At 59.1% G+C, this 22,358-nt stretch overlaps 7 protein-coding genes across 7 annotated transcripts; 5 read left to right on the top strand and 2 right to left on the bottom strand.

Moving 5' to 3' along the window:
- Positions 1-394: 394 nt before the first annotated feature.
- HRG_02344 (endonuclease-reverse transcriptase domain-containing protein) lies at positions 395-3,621 on the top strand (the record flags this gene model as incomplete). Its single annotated transcript, XM_044860815.1, has 9 exons — positions 395-850; positions 986-1,084; positions 1,145-1,229; positions 1,274-1,456; positions 1,635-1,709; positions 2,020-2,777; positions 2,894-2,919; positions 2,971-3,109; positions 3,166-3,621. 9 exons carry the CDS (start codon positions 395-397, stop codon positions 3,619-3,621), a joined length of 2,277 nt encoding a protein of 758 aa, XP_044724448.1.
- Positions 3,622-4,506: 885 nt separating this feature from the next.
- On the bottom strand, positions 4,507-6,577 carry HRG_02343 (RNA polymerase III subunit RPC82 domain-containing protein; the record flags this gene model as incomplete). Its single annotated transcript, XM_044860814.1, has 3 exons — positions 4,507-5,670; positions 5,723-6,433; positions 6,506-6,577. The coding sequence occupies 3 exons, from the start codon at positions 6,575-6,577 to the stop codon at positions 4,507-4,509; spliced, it is 1,947 nt and encodes a 648-aa protein (XP_044724447.1).
- Positions 6,578-7,130: 553 nt separating this feature from the next.
- HRG_02342 (insulinase (Peptidase family m16) domain-containing protein) lies at positions 7,131-8,676 on the top strand (the record flags this gene model as incomplete). The annotated part of the gene is made up of 4 exons (XM_044860813.1): positions 7,131-7,388; positions 7,443-7,617; positions 7,670-8,514; positions 8,581-8,676. The coding sequence occupies 4 exons, from the start codon at positions 7,131-7,133 to the stop codon at positions 8,674-8,676; spliced, it is 1,374 nt and encodes a 457-aa protein (XP_044724446.1).
- Positions 8,677-10,428: 1,752 nt separating this feature from the next.
- On the top strand, positions 10,429-13,281 carry HRG_02341 (lsmAD domain-containing protein; the record flags this gene model as incomplete). Its single annotated transcript, XM_044860812.1, has 7 exons — positions 10,429-10,498; positions 10,555-10,927; positions 10,984-11,083; positions 11,132-11,755; positions 11,798-12,517; positions 12,566-13,136; positions 13,193-13,281. 7 exons carry the CDS (start codon positions 10,429-10,431, stop codon positions 13,279-13,281), a joined length of 2,547 nt encoding a protein of 848 aa, XP_044724445.1.
- A 2,964-nt stretch (positions 13,282-16,245) lies between these two features.
- Positions 16,246-16,968, top strand: HRG_02340 (uncharacterized protein; the record flags this gene model as incomplete). Its single annotated transcript, XM_044860811.1, has 2 exons — positions 16,246-16,772; positions 16,827-16,968. The coding sequence occupies 2 exons, from the start codon at positions 16,246-16,248 to the stop codon at positions 16,966-16,968; spliced, it is 669 nt and encodes a 222-aa protein (XP_044724444.1).
- A 1,596-nt stretch (positions 16,969-18,564) lies between these two features.
- HRG_02339 (WW domain-containing protein) lies at positions 18,565-20,001 on the top strand (the record flags this gene model as incomplete). Its single annotated transcript, XM_044860810.1, has 4 exons — positions 18,565-18,903; positions 19,068-19,403; positions 19,474-19,768; positions 19,814-20,001. 4 exons carry the CDS (start codon positions 18,565-18,567, stop codon positions 19,999-20,001), a joined length of 1,158 nt encoding a protein of 385 aa, XP_044724443.1.
- Positions 20,002-20,450: 449 nt separating this feature from the next.
- Positions 20,451-21,283, bottom strand: HRG_02338 (uncharacterized protein; the record flags this gene model as incomplete). Its single annotated transcript, XM_044860809.1, has 2 exons — positions 20,451-20,876; positions 20,963-21,283. 2 exons carry the CDS (start codon positions 21,281-21,283, stop codon positions 20,451-20,453), a joined length of 747 nt encoding a protein of 248 aa, XP_044724442.1.
- Between the last annotated feature and the right edge of the window lie 1,075 nt (positions 21,284-22,358).

Raw genomic sequence — 22,358 nt, 5'->3', positions numbered from 1 at the left:
GCGAATCGACCCTAAGCTCGACCAGGACCGTAACCCCGCCTTCCGTCATGATGGCCTCGGCACCCAAACCTCCGGGTGGAGGCCAACGACACAGATCTGCTTCTCCTACGAAGAAGCGACGCATCGTGAGGACTCTGTCTCTCCATGACGAGATACCCACGCACAAATCAATGTGGCAATAAGACTCTGCGAGTCTTCCAAGCGAACGTGGGCAAGATCTCGCCGGCGCACGACTGCGCCCTTGCCCTCGCCGATTCCGAACATTACGATGTGGTGCTCCTCCAGGAGCCATGGACAGAAACAAAGGGCGGCCGATGCCTTGCAAAACACATCCCGCCTACGACACCTTCTCCCGGTTGACAGCTGGGAAGACAATAGCACCCGACCCAGAGTCATGACCTATGTCCGCCGCAGGCCTGGGCTGATGGTAGATCAGAGGAGGCCCGCGGCAACTCGTGACATTCTTTGGCTCACGGTCAACGACATCACTTTGGTCAACGTTTACCGCCAACCGTCATACGACGAGGCCCTCGACATACTACTCCAATGGCCCGCGCCAAACAGATGTCTGGTAGCAGGCGATTTCAACGCCAAACACCACAGCTGGCAAGCCGGCCGCATCGAGGGCCGCGGCGAGGCTGTAACTGCATGGGCGACAGCCAACGGTCTGAACCTGCTCAACCCGGCTGACGTCCCGACAAATCCTCATGGCAATACGATCGACCTTGCCTTCTCTAATATCGCCTTGGCCAATGCCGTGGTGGAAGACCATCTTGCCACCAGCTCCGACCACTTCACGCTCAGCACTACCCTGCCTGAGCTCGCTGTAGCGCCCCCACCCACTGGGAAGGTTCGCCTTACCTCTGACGAGGAAATAAGACGCTTCGTAGAGATGGTTGAAAACGGCGTGGCGGCTATCGAGCCGTCAACCGCTTCCCCTCAAGACTTGGATTCACTTGCCTTAGCAGTGACTAACCTACTTCAGTTTGCCGCCAAAGCTGCAGGCCGGCCGGTCCGCAAGGGCGCACGCAGCGCGCCCTGGTGGACGGAGGAATGCTCCTTGGCCGCGGTGGAGTATCGCGCAGTGAGGAGAGTCTACGCTCTCGGTTTCGGCCGAGAGGTTCAGCTCGCGAGGAAGTTCCAGAGAGTCGTGCGGCGAGTCAAGCGCCGTTACTGGCGCGATCTGATTGACAGCTTCACGGACAGTGCGTCCGTCTTCAAGGCGGTCGGTTGGGTGAGATCGCCGGGTGCTTTCAACCACCGCCTCTGCAAGTGGATGATACCGTCTATGAGACCCAACTAGACAAAGCCAACGCCCTGCGACGAGCAACGCTCGAACGTCGCACTTCGCAGGATGACATCACGGATCCGTGGGTCCCAGTGGACACAGCGAGGACGATTCCTTTCGCTCAGAACGTTTCCCTGGAGGAGGTCCGGGACGCGACCCTTCGCACGGGTAACACCTCTCCGGCTCCGATAACATTACGGTCAAGATGCTCCGTGCCGTCTGGCATACCATTGGAAGCCTCGTCCACAAGCTGTATCAGGGCTGTCTCGACATCGGTCACCATCCTAAGCCTTTCAGGAAGCGGAAGTGGTTATGATCACGAAGCCGGGGCGTCGGAACCTGTCAGAGGCCCGCGCCTGGCGTCCAATCTCTCTCTCCTGTCTGGGAAAGGCCTCGAACGGCTTATTGCGCGCCGTTTGGCGTGGGCATCCGTCCACTATGGTGTCTTGCACCCACAACAAGCTGGCGCATTGCCGAAAAGGTCCGCTGTTGACCTTGTCGCCGCATTGGTACACGACATCGAGGAGGCTTTCTCGCGCAAGCAGGTCGCCACACTCGTGACAATGGACGTCGAAGGCGCCTTCGACACTGTCCTTCGTAGCAGGCTCATTCTTCGCCTTCGGCAGCAAGGATGGCCTCGGAATGTCGCTCGTTGGGCTGGCTCCTTTATGCATGACCGAGCAGCACGTGTCCGCTACCAGGATGTCATGACACCCTCGTCACCCTTGCAGTGCGGACTGCCGCAAGGATCGCCAGCTTCTCCCATACTTTTCCTACTATACACAGAGCCAATCTACCGCCTGAGCAACCCCAAGGGCGCTTCGGCTATGCAGACGACACTGCCGTCCTTTGCGTCGGAGACTCCCTGGAGGAGACTGCCCACAGAGCGTCGAAACATGTTCACGAACTCATGACATGGGGCACCGCGAACGCGATAACCTTCGACCCCAAGAAGACTGAAGTCATGCACTTCTCCCGAACTACACCGAGGAATGCACCTCCAGTCTTCCATGGCGAGGTAGAAAAGCGGCCAGGCTCAGCCATGCGGTGGCTCGGCATCTGGCTTGACAGCACCCTGACGTTCAAGACGCACGTCGAAGTGGACTGCCAAAGCGCAAGCAGTGGCCTACCATCTCAAGGGTTTGACAAATACCAACCGCGCCCCCTACCAGGTGCGGTCCGGAGAGCCGTCCGCGCCTGCATCGAGCCGCAATTGTTCTTTGGGGCAGAGGCGTGGTACCCGGGCATGACCTGCCCGCGATGGAATAAGCCGGCAAAGGAAGGGCCATCAAGAATACGGCACCTCATCCGGCGGATGGACAAGTCGCTCAACACGGCCATGCGAGCCATCCTCCCGGTCTGGAAGACGACGCCGCTCAGCGCCAGGCACCGGGAGGCGGGCATACCGCCAGTTTCGCACCTGCTCCAGGCGTGTCGAACGCGCTTCGCAGCCCGTCTCAAGTCCCTCGACGAAGCGCACCCGCTTGCGGTGCGAACGAAGCCGATCCGGGCCCCTGTCATCAACAGGGCCATTAAGTTAAAATACCAGCGTCCACGACAACCTTTCCGGACCAGACTGCGTCGCACTGACGAGCTGCTCCCAAGGTGCGCCAGGCCAGACCTTCTCGCACGTAGGTTCGCCAGCGACCAGCGTGGACCCTTGCAAACTGCGCCGAAAGAAGAATCGGCGGCAAACTTCGGCAGTGGCTCCAATCAGTTGCTCCACGGACAGCAATCGTCTACTCGGACGGATCCCTCTCCCCGGAGGAGCCGCGGGGTACGGCTATGCGGTACATCAGGATGGACTCACCGTCCTCAGCGGTAACGGCCGTCTTGGGCTTGCTGAGGTCTTTGATGCCGAGGCGAGAGGCTCCTAGGGTCTGCGTGCTGCGTTGAGCCTCCCGGCTGCAGACCAGATTGTCGTATGCCTCGATAACCTCGCGGTCGCGACGTGTCTTCAAGGCATGCCGTCAGATTCCTCCCAGAAGGAGTTCCTGGAATTCCAGGCCTTGGCCGCAGAACATGGTGCCACTGAGATCCGCTGGATCCCCGGCCACACCAACATCCCAGGTAACGAGCAGGCAGACGCCTTAGCAAAGGCAGGAACCTCTCAACCCGAGCCTGCAGACGCTCTCCCGACGCTGGCATATCTGCGCAAGGTCGCTAGGCAGCGACCAAAGACGCATTCAAAGCCTGGTGGGAAGTTTCTGCACCCCAACAGTACAGGGTCCTCGACCTCGATGCCACGACTGGCTGCCCGCCAGAACTTACCATTCCACGACCTCTGCTCCACCATCTGCTCGCAGCAGAACCCACCACGGGGACTTCGCTGATTACCACGAAAGGTTGAACCACGACGATGCGCGACTGACGTGCTCATGTGGTCGACGAAAGAACAAAGCATCTCTTCTATTGCCGGAAGATCGCGCCGCGACATCGGATGAGGTTGGCACCCTCACCGAGCGCGGCGGTCAACCGAGCAATAGGCAGAACTTCGACCAGTTCGTCAAGGTGGCGAAGGCAAGCTCGTTCTTTGGAACGATCTGCCCTCGCCACTAGGCGGCAACAACCGCTTTCCTCCTTCCCTTCCCTTTGTTTGCACACACCCATTTTCTCTTACCCGACTCGGCCGGGCGGAGGGTGCTCTCGGAACCGGCCCTGTGAGGCCAAAACGAAAGACATGGCTGTCGCGCCTGAACGTCCCGCTGACGGGCAGCAGGCTGAGCAAAGAAGCGCCTTTGAGCCGATGAAATGCTGAATGGTGGATTGTTTACGTTCTGTGGAAGGGGCAGAAGACGCGGATTGGTACTCGTTTCGTTTCGCGTATTGTGGGCCTACTCCGCGATAGTAGACTTCCAGCAGCTCAGCACGTCCTGTGCCCCGTCTCGGGGACCTGAGCGACCTAAAGGTCGCTGGACGGAAAATACAATAATAATAATAATAATAATGCAGATTCAATGGCATCGACGGGTCCCCCGTTTCCACGTAAAGCCCGATTCACGAGCCGCCGAGGTTCGCGCTGCTCATCATGCTTCTTCCTGCGTACACATGACGCCGGCTCGACCCGAAGCCATGCGCACTGTCGTACAAATCACACAAGTTTCTTCACCCGCGTACGGATATCTCGTCTATTCCTTATTTGCAATATCCGAACCGTTACCACGGGCCAAGACGGCACCCATTGTGCTTTGTCCCTCGACCCCGGCCCAATGAACCGATCAGTAGTCTCGGACGACCGCCACCATGTCGTCAAGTCTCATCACCTGGCCGAGGAGCTTCGCCTGCTCCTCCAGGTGTCGGTTGTACTTGTTGTAATGCTCTGCCGTCATCACCTCCTCCTCCTTGCCCTTCACGTCCTTTCTTTCCACAAATGACAGGATGTTTCGCTCCTTGTGACGCTCCACTTGAAGCGTCTGCAAGCACCGTAGCATGGCCTTGTACACATCGTCCAGTAGCTGCGACTGTGTCCGCTCGCCGTCAAAGAACCAGAAGAAAAGGGTCCGATTGGCCAATCTGCTGTTGTCCTTGGGAACCTCTTGCACATCCACCAGGCCCGCCATCTGCATCGCTAGCATCTTCCCCTGCACATCCGACTTCTTCATGAGAGCGGCTGATGGCAGCATCTTTTCGTCCAGCTTCCCCTTTTCACGCAGGATCCGAGTCAATCGAAGCCCGTGCCGCCCAAACGACTGCTCGATGTAGGCGTCCAGCTCGGCCTCTCGCAGACTCTCCATCAGCTGACCAAAGTCCACTGTCCACTGGCCGCGGCCATTGGTACCGCAGTGCCGCACGAAACGGTGTCTGCTCTCGGCAAGCAGCAAGAGATGCTGCCGCATTTGGTCCAAACGGCTGTCCTTGGATGCTGCCTCATCCTCAAACTTCACCTTGGTCTGGCGGTCGCCGTTGACCCGGGATGCGGAACGCGATCCCTTGGCTCGAAAGCCGTCGTCATCGCTTGATCCGTCAGACTCGTCGTATTCGCCACTGGTGATGGTTCGTGGGGCTCTGCCGCGAACCGGTGGCTTGCCGTCCGAGTCGTCCGAATCGCTCTCGCAGTCCAGTGGAGAAGGCCTGACCTTCTCAGCGCTGTGAAAGTCTATCTTGTCCCTCGGTGCCTTTCCTATCCCGCTTTGGACATTGACCCCCTCGTCGAGGTGCTCGTATACCTCAATCGAGGTCACTGTGACCTGCTGGCCACCTCCTTGGTCCCCACTCAACTGATCAGACCGGCATCTGGCGAGCTGGACCGTTAAGAGCTCCAATAACGCGTGGTACACTTTTCCAGTCGCTTCGCCGAGAGTGTCTGATGCAAACTGTGCGAGGCGCTGGTTGCGTAACTGTACCAAGCATTTCTCGTGGTTTACCCTGACCACAATGTTGGGCTGCAAAACTGTCAGCCAGGGACTATCATCGTCACGTAGACGATGGGCTTACATTGAGCGGCGCCAAATCGTCTGCAAACGGATCGTCGGCATGCGCGTTGCCGTTCTGAAGCTTTCTTCTTTTTGCTACCGGCCCGTTTGCCTGGTCAAGTTGCCGCTTCAACGTCCTGCTTTGGTCTCGGAAGGTTTTGAAGCGCTCGACAATCTGCATGTGTTGCTCTATCTTGTTCCTTGAAGCCCTTTCTCCGGGGGCCGTCTTGGTGACCTCGGCCTCGATTTCGCGATACACTTCTGCTGGGTTGCGAAAACTGTCTGGTCGAACGGTTTCCACAATTTCGTCCTGTATGAGACGGGTCAAGACCATATGGAGATGGTCTTCAGACTCAATCAGGCCCGAGGCAGACTCATGAGCCCCGTTCGCATGCCCGTTGGACTTGGGGGCCCTCGAGCCAAATGCATGGGTGAGATCGGCAACTCGAGCATATCCCAGAAGCATGAGAGTCTGAACGAGATCTCGCCCCGCCGTTCCGTGTTGGCTTTCGACGACTTCCAGTATTTTTCCGGATCGAATCAGATTGTAGCAGGCGTCGGAATTGGCCTCGTAACTCGTGACTCTCGAATCGGGGTCAGTGTAGTAGAAAAGCAGATTCTGCTGGATCAGAACGCCCAGGCCGTTTCGTAGATGGCGGGGGCTCAGCGACGTGATCTGCGCCAACTGTGCGATGCTGGATCGCCCCTTGGTGAAGAGCGCCGCCAGAACTCTCTGTACGTTGAGGGTTGAGTCAGCTGGAAGGAAAATATCTTTGCGGCCCCATCAACCACCGAGGCGACGTACCGAAGGAAGCTCGCCAAACAGATCGTTGACTAGGAGAGCACAAAGCTCGGCGGCGTGTTTGGTCTGCAGCATGGCAGGTCAGCGACAGCGGCAGACGCCGGCGTGGGATGGGGGGGCTGCGCTGACAACAAGCATTGTCCTGCTCCTAGAGATCCTCTCACTATCTCTAGAGCTACCACGGTTGCTACCGGGGCGTCATTGAAGAGGGACGTAGATGGCAGGCAGCAGGATTGCTGCTGAGGGGTTTGCCTAGGATAGAGTCGCGACAAAGTCTGGTGGGAGACGAGAGGAAAGGCGGGCAACTCGGTCGCATCCGCTAATTTTTTTTCTGCTGGTGGTGTAAGTCGATCTCCAAGTGGGCTGGTTGGTTGGTCCCGTACGAGCTGCGGCGTGCAGAATGGCAGGTGCCCGCCAAAAGTTAAGTTACCTCCTCCTTGGCACCCACCAAAGGGCATGGCGGCTCGGCCAATCAATAGTCACGTGATCCTCCCAGCTCTCCCAGCTCTCCCAGCGCCGAAAATTAAACGGGAGCTGGCTTGACGGGCCACCTCTTTTCCGCGGTCAATTGCTGCTGCACAACCGACGGCCTAAGGACCGCCAATCGCCCACGCCACCAGCCTCGACAATGATCTCGAGATCCCTTCTCGCGAGAAACGCCCAGCAGGTCCTCCGGCGGTCCTGCGGCGTCCGACCCCTGCAGTCCCGTGGCTTTGCCGCCGCTGCCGACACGGGCGCCTTCGACACCTCGGATATCTCTGGACTCAAAGTCGCCTCCCGGGATGCCCATGGCCCGACGGCCAAGCTTGCCGTCGTTGCCAAGGCTGGCACTCGATACCAGCCACTGCCCGGCCTGACCGTTGGGCTGGAGGAGTTTGCTTTCAAGGTACGCTGCTAGCTATGCCGGGGGAGTGCTTGGGCTGACGCCGAAGCGCCGTAGAACACGCAAAGACGATCTGCCCTCCGCATTACGCGCGAATCCGAACTTCTTGGTGGTCAACTCGCTGCCTCGCACACCCGTGAGGCTCTTGTGGTAGAGGCCAGCTTCCTCCGTGAAGACCTCCCCTACTTTGCCGAATTGCTTGCCGAGGTCGTGTCTATGACCAAGTACACAAGTAAGGGCTCCTTGATCATCTCGGCACACGGCCGGAACTGAACCTGCTGCAGCCCACGAGTTCCACGAGGACGTTGAGAGAGTTCTTCCCATCAAGCAGGCTGCTCTGCGTGCCAACATCCCCGCCCTGGCCCTCGACAATGCGCACGCCGTTGCCTTCCACACCGGTCTCGGCGCCCCTATATATCCTTCCCTGTCGACTCCGCACCAAAAATACTTGAACGAGGAGTTCATTGCTAGCTATGCCGATGTCGTCTACTCCAAGTCCAACATTGCCGTTGTCGCGGATGGCGCCTCCGCCTCCGACCTGTCCAAGTGGGTTGGCCAGTTCTTCAAGGATGTCCCTGCCTCGTCACAAAGCGGACAGACTCTGAAGATTGAGGCGTCAAAGTACCACGGTGGCGAGCAGCGGATAGACCATGCTGGCGGAAACTCCATGGTCATCGCCTTTCCTGGTTCGGACAGCAACGGCTCGAAGCCTGAAATGGCCGTCCTGGCATCGCTACTTGGCGGCAAGCCTACCGTCAAGTGGGCCCCTGGCTTCAGCCTGCTCTCCAAGGCCAGCACTGGACTGGCTGGTTTCTCCGCCTCTACGTCGAACCTCACGTACTCTGACGCCGGCCTGCTGGCTGTTCAGCTTTCGGGTCCCGCCTCGTCTGTTCGCAAGATTGCCGAGGAGACCGTCAAGGCTCTGAAGAGCATTGCAGACGGCTCTGTTGCCAAGGACGATGTGGCAAAGGCTATTGTGAACGCTAAATTTGATGTATTGGAGAAGGCCCAGTTACGAGGACCAAGCATGCTGCTGGCGGGATCTGGCCTGGTGAACAACGGCAAGGCTTTGGAGCTGGCTGCCCTGGCCAGAAGCATTGAGTCCGTCACCGCCGACAAGCTGAGCAAGGTAAGATTCCTGTCAAGCCAACCTCCTTTGTTATGCATTATCCAGACTTACTGACGCCTTTGACAGACTGCCAAGGCCCTATTTGACGGGAAGGCGACCGTCTCTACCGTCGGCGACTTGTTTGTGCTGCCGTTTGCCGAGGAAATAGGCCTGCAAGTATAGAGGAGTAAAGGGCGCGAAAACATGTAACAACAGTCACAGGTGGCTAGGTACGGAGGTTGGGACCGCCGTGCTTCTGTGAATGTCTCTAGTAAATCCCTTTGTCTACACAGCGTCCCTTGTTCAATCCAAGCCATGGCTCCGCCGGTGACAAGGCTTTGTACCGTCAAGTTCCATGGCGGGCTCTTGGCGCGTTTTATCACTGCTAGCTGCCATGACTTGGTAGTCCTGCACCGGGTTGATGTGTTGTCTATGCAATCTTTCTCATGTAGCTCAAGGCAGTGAGTGGCGACACAAGAGGCGCGACGTGTGACAGCTCGGAGGTTGGCAAGTTGCGTCCCGTGAGCTATTGGTTGGGCAACTCGAGGCTCGTCTCCCAACCCGAGGCTGCCGCCCTCGCATACACCTGTTTCGGCTGAGGAGGGAAAACGATGAGCCGTTCGGGACCTTGGGTCGCCCACGTTCCCAGACCTTAGGTATGGGAACTGAGGTCTGGGAACGAAGGACGAAGACAATGGCCTATTGCCAGGCCTTTGAATAGGCAGGCCTCCGTTTAGATATTTGTGGCTCTTGCGCTCGCGCCGCGCTCCGTAATTACTGGCTCTGCGCTGTGGGCGGCTGACTACACTGTGTAACCCGAGCAAGCAGTCGAGGGCTGCTGCTGCAAATTTGCTCGTACGAATTGTAATTGCTTTCCAGCACGGAGTACGAGGTAGGGGAGCACAGATTATGCATGTGGCTTCGCCGTTCGTGTGTCGCTCACCTGCAGGGCGCGACAGTGCGCACCAATGAAGTGACGGCCAAATTCGCACTGTAGTCAAGGTCCTGTGGCACCTAGCCTCCCGCCCCGTACCTTCTACCCGCCTGCTCACCTGGATGGCTGGCGGCCCACCACGCCTCTTTTAGTTTGGCAAGAGTGACAGGGTAGGGGAAAACAAAGCCTCATCACCACCACCGCTGGCGACCTCCGTCCCCCTTCCCGTCTTCAATTTCCGTCTCTTGACGCCCCTTTGGTCCCTCTGGCCCCTCGCGACGCAATCTAGTTGCGCCGAGCTCCTCGTTGGCACGCCGGAGGCCCATCCTCTTCGGAAACACTCTCTGTCCCTTACGACGGGGTAAGCCACGCACCACCAACCCCATCGCCCTTCCGCGCCCATCTGGCCTGCATCGTCTCCTGTCTGCCCGCCCGGGAGCCCAGCCTGGCCTGCAGCTTGATACGCGGGCAGGGCATGCGCACTCGCACAGCTCGAAGCACTTTGACTAACCCTCAACCCTCCTTTTAGGCGCTGACTGGAGGAACCTCTGGCACCGAAGCGTACGCACCGCCCGAGTCTGACCACAGCAGTCACGCTTGCCTTCGCTGCAGTCACACCAGGCCTGTCTGCCATCATCGCAAGGTTCGTAGCGACATACGAGAGCATGGACCTACGCTCGCGCCGTTCAGCATGCGTCCTGCACCCTGATTCAAGAATCCCCCTCAATCCCTACCCGGGTTGCCACCTCCATTGTTGCCCCAGCCCCATTTATCTCTACCTTTACTCAACGCAGCACGCATCCTATCTGCCCAGGATGCTGACAAGTTTCAATATGTGTTCAGGGCACATTCGTTTTTCCGACGGAGCCTCGAGGTGGAAAGAGGGCCCACGATCACAGTACATATACCGAGGGCAGAGCTTTGACTCTCGCCTGGATGCTGGGACGTCACGATTTGACAGGGCAAATCTGAAGCTGCGTCAAACAGTCTGAGATCTCACGATGCCTATGCCGAAGAAGGACGGCATGCCTGGCGGCACTGCCACGAAAGTCGACGGCCGAACACAAAATGGTGCGTTGTTTCGGAAACTGCGCAATGGGGCTGGAAGCTGACGCATCCTACAACAGGTAACCGGCAAGGCTTTCGCACCGATACCGCAATCTCCAACAACCGATTTGGAAACGAGCGGACTTTGCAGCCGTGGGTCCCAGACTCGACTGATGCTAGTGATGGCAGTCTGGAGGCCTCGACGAGCGGTCGTCCTTGGGACCAGTTTGCCGAGAACGAAAGACTGTTTGGCTTGAAGACGGACTACGACGAGAACATCTACACTACCGCCATCAACAAGAGCCACCCGCAGTACAAGGAGAGATATGCTGCGGCAGAGAAGAAAGCCAGAGAAATCGAGCGCAGTGCTCCAGTGACCTCTCACGTGGCCGAAGAACGCGTCATGGACTATACCGGTGGGAATGGACCCGCTGGAGAGAACGAAGAGGACAAGTAAGTGTGACGCAGGGCTCCGAAACCGTCTCGGTCAGGCTAACAGCATGTCAAAGGTATAGCGGTGTTCGACGACAGGACTTCCCACCACTGTCCACAGGCCGAGAGAATAGATACATGCCTCCGGCCAAAAGAGCCCCGACCAGCCAATCCACGGTCAAAGGCGCCCCTGTTGATCCAGCTATCATCTCGTCGCAAATCAAGGCCCCGTCGAAGAGGCAGCCGACCCCGTCGGACCAGACTCGGGCGCAAGCTGTCGACGCTGCCAAGAATGGCGTTTCAGCCAAACCCGAGAGCCAAAAGGCGTCGCAATCAAAGCCCGTGGAGGACAAGGCTGGGGAAGCAAAGCCAGCCACGGCGGCTCGGGACTCAAAGACGCCCGAGTCGAAACCTGCAGACAAGGCCGCCGACAAGTCCGCTGCGACCGGCCCTGCCTCCGGTCGCAACTTGGCCCCGCCGACCAAGGAAGGGGCCCCAAGCGCTACTTCGACTGTGGAGCGCGACGTTCTGAACTCGTTCAAGTCTTTTGCCTCCCAGCAGAGAATCAATGCTGAAAAGGTCCGGAGCAGCAAAGCACGGGCGGACAAGGAGGTCAAGTTGACCGAGTTGAAGAAGTTTGCGACCAGTTTCAAGCTCTCGACCCCAGTGCCGTCGGATCTGGTGTCGATTATCGCCAAAGATCCGGTCAAGCAAAAGGAAATCCAGGCCAAGGCGATGAAGAATGCCGAGGACATGGCAAAGACCAAGGCTGAGATTGTAACCCGGGACAAGGCCCAGGGGACAAAGGAGACCCAAGCCAAGCCAGCAGAGCAAAACGCTGCAGTCAACGTTGGCGATGGCCGACCGGCTCGAGCACCCGGTGCTCCGCAGACCACCGGCCCGGCCGGCCCAAGCAACAGACACACTGGTCCTCGCCAAGCGTACACTCAGCCGCCGTATCACGCCCAGCCTTACAGGAGCAACCGCGGCGCCCCCCAGCACGCCCCCCAGCACACTCCCCAGCAGCAGACGGGAAATCTCGCTCAGCGCCTGCGTCATGTGGAGCAGCAGAGATATTCCCAGCCTCTCGCACCGAGCCAGCACCAGCCCAACCAAGATATGCGGGCTCCTCCCACTGGGCCGTCGAACAACGTGGATGCAGGTTTCAATCGAAGGCTCAGCGGAGCTCCCGGTCACATGGGCGCCAAGCTCAACCCTAACAGCCATGAGTTCAGACCCAGCCCTTTCGCTGCGTCCTTCAACCCCAACGGTCATCCTAGTGCCAGCTCGAGCCCTCGGGCTCCGGTGAACCACGTTGCCGAGAGTCCTGCCTCTGCAGCCGCTCATGCGGGACATTTCATCCGTCGCAAGACAAAGGCTGTGGACGTTCGAAAGTGTTATATTCTCTCGCATGTCGGGTCTATTTCCCCTTCACAGGGCCGCAACTGGGACGACAACGGCGGGCTCCGACCCCCGTACGACACGCCTCCAACATGGCGACAGCTCCAGGACGATGAAAAGTCGGACTCGACCATGCACCTCACCTACAAGGAGTATTTTGAGCGTCAGCCGTTCTCCAACCAAACCATGAACACACCCAACCCACCGCACGTGGTTCCCCAGATTGCTCATCAGCATCAGTTGCCCTTCCACCTCCAGCACAGCTCGCACAGCATTGGCCCGCGACAATCGCCCCATATGCCTCCGATGCAAATGCACACGCCTCAGCAAGGACCCGTTCCTCATCCGCCGTTTGGTGGCGCTGATGACCATAGGATGCTGCATTCCAACTCGGCTCAGTCGTTTGCCTCGCCCCGCATGGCACAGCAAATGCCGGTGGCGTACCCGAATCAGGTCCCCTACAACCAACCAGTCTTCATGAGCCCCCAAATGGGACAGTACCGCACCTTCTCGGGCAACCCACACTACGTGCCACCACAGCAAGGTCAGATGAGCGGACCGGTGATGATGCAGCCCCAGTTCATGCCCGGGCCTCAGGGCATGATGGCCGCTCCGCAGATGATGTACCACGGCGGCCATCCACAGTTCATGCCACCGTCGGGCCCGCCACAGCCGGTCCCGGGCGCAACGGGCTACCCCAGCCCGGGTCGTCCAGCGGCGCCGGTGATGGTGCATCAGGGGTCGCAGCAGGGCCAGCCCATGTATGGGATGAGCCCGAGTGTGCAGTACAACCAGCCTGCATACGGCCCCGGACAAGGCAGTGGACCAAGTCAGTGATGGCCCCCCTGTTGGGCTGGGGTCGTGGCGCGTGGCTGACTGGATCAGTGCCCAACGTGGGAGGGCACAACGGTCTTGTGTGGCATCAGCACGTGGGGACCAGCTGGCAGCAGACGTATCACTACGGGCCGCTATGATGGCCGAGTCGCAGACACGGCCGCGAAAGAAAAAGAGTCTATGCGACGCAGGTCCACCAATACCGACGGCGGCTGGGTGGCCGCTTGGCCGAGGAGTCATTGCAGAGGTGAGCGACAACAGCCGCGACGAGAATCAAGGTAGAGGGGGAACCACGGCATGAGCTATAAACACTTGTAAATGTTGCATGCTGGCCACTGTGCGTCGATGACACGATATCTCGTTTTCCATGTCAACCTGGGCCACGCGCGGCAGGGTTGAATCACGGGAGCATCTCATTCCGAAAGCTGCGATATGGTTCATTTGGTAGACAACACGACCTAGGCTCTTGGGACGCACTCACGCGCGGCGCACATGCTGTCGCCTGGTGGTCTATCAAGTCGAGGTTGGGGGGGTTGGGGGGGGGAGAAGGCTGAGGGAGAGCGTTGAGGGAGAGCGTTGAGGGATGGCGGCAATGGGGCGCCAGCATGCAGCACCTTCGTGGCGTCTCCGGAAAGGAGGGTGTTGCAAGGGGTGAGACGAACGGACTAGGCGGCGGGTGCTCAATCACGAGCGAGCAAGGGGCGAGGGATCTCTCTGGGCAAGATGGAGCTGTCTTTGCGCTCGTGAGAAGCATCCAGGACAAGTTGGAAGCTGGCCAGGATGCAAATGACGGGGCAAGCTAGCAGAGACGAAAAAGCTCGAGTTGGAGGACTACGGGGCATGGATGTGAGGAAAGCGGGCGATAATATCGTACCGGACAGCTGGCCGTAGACTGGAGCAAGAAGTCACATGAAGCAGAAGTTACGTTACGGCTCCTGGCATGGACTGGTTGAAGTGCATGAGAAAGAAGACGAGATCAAGGAGGCCTTGATTTTGCCTAGGGACCTACCGAATGGGTAAGGTCGTCGTGTGCGGGCGCGAGGAGTGTGGAGGGGAGGCGGACCAACTCGTGGGTGAAGCTTTGCCGGGCTTGGACGGACGATTGACCTGTCGAGGCGGATTGGCAGTCTGCCATTGTGATGGGTGCAGGGTGTAGCCCGAACGAGGAGGCACTCTGGCCTCATGCTGTGCTCTTGTCGTCGGTATGTAAGTTAGTGGGCGTGCATGGCCAGCGTGCACGATATGCATGTATGAGCATGTGCCTGCAGAGTGCAGGTATCCCAAACATGTACAAGAAAGACTTGAGGCAGGAAATGTGTCCGGCCCGTGGGGCCGCGGCGGCTCGGCAGGGGTTTGTGAACGACTTGCGAGTGGTGGAGTGTGGAGGGAGTGAGTGGCTCCATTCAACAGCACGCATGCACACATGCACGACCTCACGACGACTTTTGACGACGACGACTTTTGACGACGACGACTTTTGACGACGACGACTTTTGACGACGACGACGATGACTTGTTTGGAAACAAACAAACAAGGCGGCGAGACAAGGGCAGTGGCAAATCCCCAGCATCGACATGGACCTCGAGGCTCCAGGAAGGATGGGGAAGGTCGGAGGCCGAAGCGCGAGAGCCGAAAGCACCGGTTGGGAAGCAAGTTTGGTTGAGGGGCGGGCTTTTTCTGAGCCAAGAACTGGCGTGCAGAACAAGCAAGCAAGGGGGTGGGAGCGCCAACGACGTCGACGAGGCTGAAGTGGAGTTTGGAGTTGGCTTCACCAGAGGAGAGTGAGTGAGTATTTGAGTACGGTTCTGAGTGCATTTTGGCGAGGAAAGAAGAGCAGACCGAGGTCGTTGATATCGATGGCAGTGGGTATGGATGCTGTACAGAACCTTGGGGTTGCTTGCAGTGCACTGCACAGCCAATGTAAGGCAGGCACGTGGTAGGTAGTGCCCGCGACCAGGGGAACAAACAGGCAGGGCAAGGGAAGGCACTGTGGCTACTAGTACTGTACAGCCTGAGCCAAGGCACGGGAAGGTGCTGTCAGGAATTGCAAGACAGGCCTCGCAAGAGTCTCGCGTCTACAGCAGGCAATGGGTGAGTCAATCTCTGGCACCGCACGCAGGGCTCAGGGCTGACGAGGTATTGGCCGAATGCCAGGACGCGCCTCTCGGGCAGTGCTGCCGCGAGCCGAGCCTCACGCCTAGCTCGACAACGACAAGGAAATGCCAAACCAGCCCTTGCCCGATGGAATGACGGAACCGGGCCCCCATTGTCGTCCCGTCTCATTTCCTCAGTCAAGTCGACTTGAGACGAAGCGAGGGAGAACAATGATGGTGCCTGGGCCTGATTGGCGTGGCTGGCCATGACCCTGGAGGGAAAAGAAAGGGGGGTCGTCTCCTCGCGACCCCCTCAGGGGGCCGGCAGGCGCCATGATGCACGCTTGGAGGCGAGAGCCTTGGACGCGCCATCATGTGAGCCTTCGGTTGCACGGCGGCCGTCGATTCTCAGCTTTGCGAGCAGCAGCATCGACCGGTCCCTCTGCATCATCGCCAGCAACGCCTGCATGTCGCTCCCTCGCGTGGCCCTTTAGCGACGGCGCCAATGCCTGCCGGCTGTTGCAACGAGCGTCTTTGATCCGTCACTGCAACCTCGGCCGCGAGAGAGACGGACAAGAGCCCCCAGAGCTCCGTCCTTCCGTGGGGGAAGAAGGAGGGAGCCATGTTTGCACCGCTGGCAATCACCGACAAGGAAAGCAAACGTTCCATGCTGCCCGGGGGTCATGGTCGGCGGTGCCAGTGGCTTGTCGGTAGTTGCCTCTGGGTCTCAAGTCCACGGCTCGACTGCGTTCCGGCGCGAGATAAAAGGTTGCCATGTCCATCCTCCTCCCAACTCTCCCGCTTTCTCTCCCGCAGTCAAGCTTCAACCAACTTTCTCTTCTTCTCCCCGTCTTCTCGTACCTTTCACTTCTCGTTGACTCGGCCATTTGATCCCACATAACGGACTGTGTCTGAGCTGCAGCTTCCCGCCATAGTCCCCTTGTCTGCATTCCGCCTACCTGTTCCGTCCCCTTTCTCTTCGTCTTCGCCCTCACATTCTCTCCGTCAGGATGAAGACCGTGGTCATGCTCGCTGCTGTCCTCCTTGGGCTCTTTTCCTCCTCGCAGGCTCACATGGAGATGAAGAGCCCCCCGCCCCTACGCTCCAAGTTCAACCGCTTCACTACGGATCAGGACTACGACATGACATCGCCTCTCTCGTCGGGCGGCGCTGATTTCCCCTGCAAGGGCTCCCTCAAGCTTCTGGGCACGTCCCAAGGCCAGGCCGTGGCCGAGTGGACTGCCGGCCAGCCAAACAGCATGACCATCACGGGCAACACGCCGCATAGTGGCGGCTCCTGCCAAGCATCCCTCTCGTTTGACAGCGGCAGCACGTGGAAGGTCATTCACTCTTACGTCGGCGAATGCCCCGTCATGGGCGACTCGAGCTACCAGTTCACCCTGCCGAGCGACACGCCGGCTGGCCAAGCCCTCTTTGCCTGGTCCTGGTTCAACAAGGTCGGCAACCGCGAGATGTACATGAACTGCGCCGTCATCACCATCAAGGCCGCCGGCAACTCTGTCCTGGGCAACAGCAGGTTCCGTCGCAACGTGGAGCCTGTTAGCAGCGCCAGCTCGGCCTCGATTGGCAGCCGCCCCAACATGTTTGTCGCCAACGTCGGCAACGGGTGCGGCACCACCGAGGGGTTGGACCTCAAGTTCCCGAATCCGGGCCCGGATGTCGACATGAAGTCGGACCGGACGACGCCCCCCGTCGGGCAATGCTCCAACTAGAACGGGGGTAGTGCCAAATGGGGTACTGTGACACCGTACCCATGACGCCTTTCTCGCGGGCGGGATGAAACCGAAGCCTGTCGGAGACCATGGCCGGCATGGTAGTTCTTCTGTCAGTGGATGCGGACTGTGACGAAGCGAGTTCAGCACGCTTAACGGATGATGGACGGACGGACGAATTGTTAAGTTTCTTTCCCATCTTCAGCTTCGAGACACCATGTTTGTTCATGTACATATTCTGTTTTTCTTCTTCTTCTTCTTCTTCTTGTCACGTACTGTACATAACTAAGACAAGACTGCTATTTTCTGTGCATGCATTGCTTCACTTGGGCGACGTTGCGTTTGGGTGGGGAGGCCCAAAGGCATCTGTCTCAGCAAGATGGGTTTGACAAGTACAATAGTGAAATAACGGCGATTTGCTCTTGTTTTTCAAGGAAGACAACGACGCGAAATGTAGTTCACGTGCGCGTAGTTTGAAAGCGAATCTGTATACTAGACTCGGGTCAGTGCCAACAAAGAAGCAGGGTCAAAATGAGAGCATAAACACGAGCTTCTTGCACGTTTGAACTGTGTTCGGCGCAAGGGATGGAATGGAAGCATGTTCCGTCGGAATCTGGAGACGGCACGGGACAGACCAAGATTGGTTGAGGTATGTCCTTTCTGTTTGTTTTCTGGCTTCCCCGGAAGAACTACTTTTCGCCCAGTCGGTCAGGTTGGCAGAGGGGCGTGTCAGCGCCCCAGCTGAGGCTGTGCTGCTGGCTTGGGCTCTGCCCTGCTCCTCCGTCGTGGGCGAGGATCCAGTCTGTACGAAGTACACGCTAATAAAACGTCATAGAGGGGAGGGGGGTCAGAACGCCCTCCGCCCGGGGAGTTTTTTTGGGGTGGCGGTGTTTTTCTTTCTTTCGCGGCCGCTTCTTTGTCTTCGGTAGCTCGTTGGTCTTCCATTGCGGTGCTCGACGCTCGAAACACTCGAATGTACTCGCACCTTGAGAGTTATGGTCTAGGGTATTCCACTAGCAAGGGATTCTTCGCCCTGGGCCTGATCCGGGGTGCCTCTTATTAATTATCGACCCCAGTGCCCCTTGAGGCATCAGCGGTGCGCCGTGTTTTGCCGTTGCCATTTCCAGAAATGGCCTAACCTCGACCTCATTCCTCGCTCGCCATCTGCTCGAGTAGTGGGGTACTCGCTCGGTCCTTTGGCTACGCACCTCCACAGGCTGCAGCCTCAAGTACCACTGCCCTTCGGACATCCCTCTCCTCCTCACAGCCCCACTAGCCCGGTCCCAGCGTCCACTGTACTGTACTCTGGAGGCCTAGAGGGACTCGTATATCACCGGCGCCTCACCTCCCATTTCGTCCATCCTCACCGCGCTCTGCTCCCTTGGCACAACCTAACGCGCCTATTTCTCTCTCTTTCTCGCCGTCCCCCCCCCTCCCCCACCCCTTCCGCGCGCCCACTCATACTCTCTCGTTTGTCGTGTCGCCGCCCGGATCCGCGCTGCGAGGCGACGAGCGCCCCATCGTCCCCACCCCCCTTGGCTCGACCGACAGTGTCCGTCACACAGAGAGCGTCGTCGTTCGGGTCCGGAACAACAGATGGCTGGGCCGACGTCGCCGGGCAGCGAAGGTCCCACGTTCGCCCCTCCTCAGCTCCCCGCGGGCTGGATCGCGCAGTGGGACGGCGCCAGCAAGAAGTACTACTACGTCCAGCTCGCGACGGGCGTCTCCCAGTGGGAGGTGCCCACACAGGCCGTCCAGACGGGCAACACCCCCGGCCAGCAGGTCGAGCATCCCTACGGCACCCCGCCTCAACCCCAGCTCATCACCCACCCCGACGGCTCCCAGACGGTCAAGCACTCGGACGGCTCCCTCGAGCCCATCATGACCGACGGCGCGAGGGGCGTTGACGGGCCCAACGGCGATCGTGGACTGGGTGTAAGTTTGCCCCCACCCCCCAAGTGCGAGGATGCGCGCGGGGAAACACAAGAGAGAGAGTGTCAAGGGGACGCGAGAGTTGTGCCAGATTGCATCACCATACGGCAGGGTGAAAGCCGAGGATCGGACACAATGTTTGCTGACGACGGCTACCTCCGCACCAGACCATGGCCATGAACGCCCTCCTCGGCGGCAAGAACTCGAGCCAAGGCGGCGGCAGCGGCGGCGGTGTCGGCGGGCTTGGATCCCTCGCGACCCAGTTTCTCGGCGGTCAACAAGGTGGCGGAAGCGGGGGCAACGGTGGCAAGAGCACCGCCGGCAAACTCATGGGACAGCTGGCGTCCAACCTCCTCTCGCCGTCCAACAAGCCGGAGCAGCCACAAAACTACCACGGCGGGCAGACCTCCGGCCACTCCTCTCACCAGGGTGGCGGCTTGGCAGGCACAGTCTTTGGCGGCGTCGCAAACATGTTTGGCGGCAAGCCGTCGCACGGCAGCGGTGTAAGCCATCTCGTCCCCGTCTGGCGCACAAGTCACGGGAAGCCATAGCATTGGACTGACCACCCACCAGGGCCAGAACTACGGTTACTCGAATGCCGGCACCGGCGGTTCGTACTCCGGCCAAGCACCTACATATAACCCGCCCGGCTCTAGCCACTCATCCTCGGGCCACACCCCATCCGCCTCGCAGTCGAGCCAACCCCATGGTTCGCAGAGCCAAAGCCATCACCAGTCATTCCCGCCGCCTCCCCCCGGAAAGCCGCCTCACAGCCAGTCTCCGTATGACCAGTCCTACGGGGGGGACCAGCATGGAGGCAATGGCGGATACTCGCACCCACCGCCGAGTTATAGCGGCTCATCCCCCGGTAACCAAAGCACACCCTACGGCCAGTCCCATCAGGGCCATTCAGGTGGCTACAACCAGAGCCACTCTGGCGGCTACCACCAAGGGTCTCCGGGCGGTTACAACCAAGGCCAGTCTGGGGGCTACAACCAGGGGGCCCAGAGCGGCTACGGCCAGTCGTACGCCGCAGGCTCTAGCGGTCACCATCAACATGGCGGACACAACCAAGGGTCCTACCACGGCGGCCATTACTGATCGGCTCAGCGCTGGAGCGCCACAAAGGATAATGTCGTCGTTCAGCTGTTCTGTCGCCTTTCGCCCAGGGTTTCAAGAGTTCCGGATGTTTCCGATTGCAACAGGACTTGAATTTGGCCAGACGTGGCTTTGCGAGCGACCGCTTGGCCACGCGGAGGTTGCCGAGGTATGAGTTGAGCAGCTCGGAGGCGGGTCCGCGTTCGTGTATACGTATGTGGTGAAACTGTCGTGTGGTTGACCAAGTTGAAACGCACAACGATGCTGTCGAGTCTTGGGTGGAAGGTCTTTTTATGTTTCACGTTTCATGTATATAGAACATCGCACCGACGGATGCTCCTTTCCTGTGTCGGCAGCCGGGGGAAATGCCGACCTGGAAGAAGCGGGAAGCGAAGGAGGGAGGCAGCATGGGGAGAATGTCGGGACAACCTCTCGTAGAGCATATGTTTGTCTTAGTCGCGCTTCTTTGCATGTCGCCTGGGGGGTCCTGCAACAGACTGGAGACTCGAGGAAATCCACCGGGCTAGAAACCAAGTGACGACGCCGACCAGGACAAGATATCCGGCAGTTGGGATGAGCGAGTGAGGAATCACGTTGTATATAAACGGGTCCAGGATGAGGTCAACTAAGACCGGCGGAGGATGTGCCATGAGACTGACGTCGTCGGTGAAGTAGTCGGCGGCAGCTTGAACGTGGAGGAACAGGACTGACGCTTTCCGCTCTTGGGCTGCCGACCGGCGGGCCTCGGACTCTTGCTTGTCCACCACGATGGAGTCTGTCTGACGGTTGGAGGCATAGCCAGCTAGGGACTGTATAAGCTCCGGACTCCCCCAAACTGTTTCTAGCTCGTGGACATGTAGAGAAAAGCTGGTAGGTTCCTGTGTTTGCGGTCAGAACGGGATGTCCTGTTGACGAGAGGGTAACGGGGGCCATCCGGCCACAGCTCAAGTGGGGGTAAACTCACAATGGCAGCCCAGCAAACGCGCACCTCGTACCTCTGGCCCTCGGCGAGGTGGTCGAGGAGAAGCCAGGCCGAGGTCCCGCGGGGATCCGGGCCCGAGGGAAAGGCGCGACTCAGGTTCGTCCGAATGACGGAGCTCTCCGGGGTGAGGGAGTCGAGGTTGAGGTCGGAGAGGGAGGGCTTGACCAGGGGGATGTTGGCCGGGGCCGGGCCGGTGAAGATGACCTTTTCGACATTGGCCACGACGCCGGGTGCTGCAAGGGCGGCAAGGAGTAGCAGCAGCCGGGCACAAGGGGAGGTGAGAGACTGGAGACGGAGGGCCATGTCGGCTGCTCTGCACTCCTTTCCTTCAACGTGTCGTTTTGCTTTTCGAGAAGGACAGGGGGGGCGCTTCTTTGTTCGCTGTCTCCCAGGAGGAAAAGGGGGGAAGTGGAGTAAGAGAGAGAGGAACAGGAGGGTGCGGCGCGGAACGGGAGTGATGGGATGGCAGATGAGGCTCGGCGGTTTGGACGGCGAGTTTGCGACGGGAAGTACAAGATACTTTGTACCCGGTTGTAGGCCGGCTGCTCAAGTACTACCTACCTGGCTACCTTAAGGTAGGTATCTACAGCAGTCCGGGGAGCTCCCGATGGTTTTCACCGGGACAGTGCCGATAGGGCATCATTCTGTGACGGTGAAGCCGATGGGATGGATGACAGGGCGCTTTGGTCTGTTCAGCGCGAGCTTGGCGGGTGCGAAGGGGCTAGGTGCCCTCGCGCAGTGCCTTGCACACAAGAGGGTACAGCTACTCTACAAGAATCCGGCGTCCTATCGCGGGAAATGTTGGTCTGGAATCATGCCGCCCATCCGCAGTGCCAGCCAACGTTGTGGTGGGATAGAGGTCGGTACAGCGAATCTACGACTTCGTGGCGTGGGAGAGAGAGAGAGCCTGAAAACAGTGAATCATACTTAGCAATCATTGCAGCACCGGCAGTGAATTCGAGGGCTGTGCTGGCGAGCTGGCGGTAAATCAACAGAGCGGTGAGCGGCGGCAGGGACCCTGACCATTCAGAGACGCGCCTGCGTTGCCGCCTCGAGACACGGAAATCAACAAATCCTCAGGCAAATCTGCCCCTGTGGCAGGGGTACTTCATCCGGTACTCGTCGCCCACCTTGCCTGCTGCCAACGCAAGGTACCAAAGTACCGTCTTGGGCCCTGAGCCCCCCCCCCCCCTGGTTGGACAAATTCCCCCTCCCCCCCGTCTCTCTCTCCCTCCACTATTTTCCTCTCGCCTCAGTAGCACCGAGTACTTCCTCTCCCAATCCCAACCCAACCCGTGACAAGAGGGAAAAAATAGACACGCCGCCCGCTTCCTCTGGCTTGTCGACTTGCTTCTTCACGACTCGCCATCAGTCTTCG

This window comes from Hirsutella rhossiliensis, assembly GCF_020360975.1.
Source record: "Hirsutella rhossiliensis strain HR02 chromosome Unknown scaffold00002, whole genome shotgun sequence".
NCBI classification, from domain to species: domain Eukaryota; kingdom Fungi; phylum Ascomycota; class Sordariomycetes; order Hypocreales; family Ophiocordycipitaceae; genus Hirsutella; species Hirsutella rhossiliensis.
The sequence above is the reverse complement of the archived record's forward strand: the minus strand, read 5'-3'. Positions and strand labels throughout refer to the sequence as shown.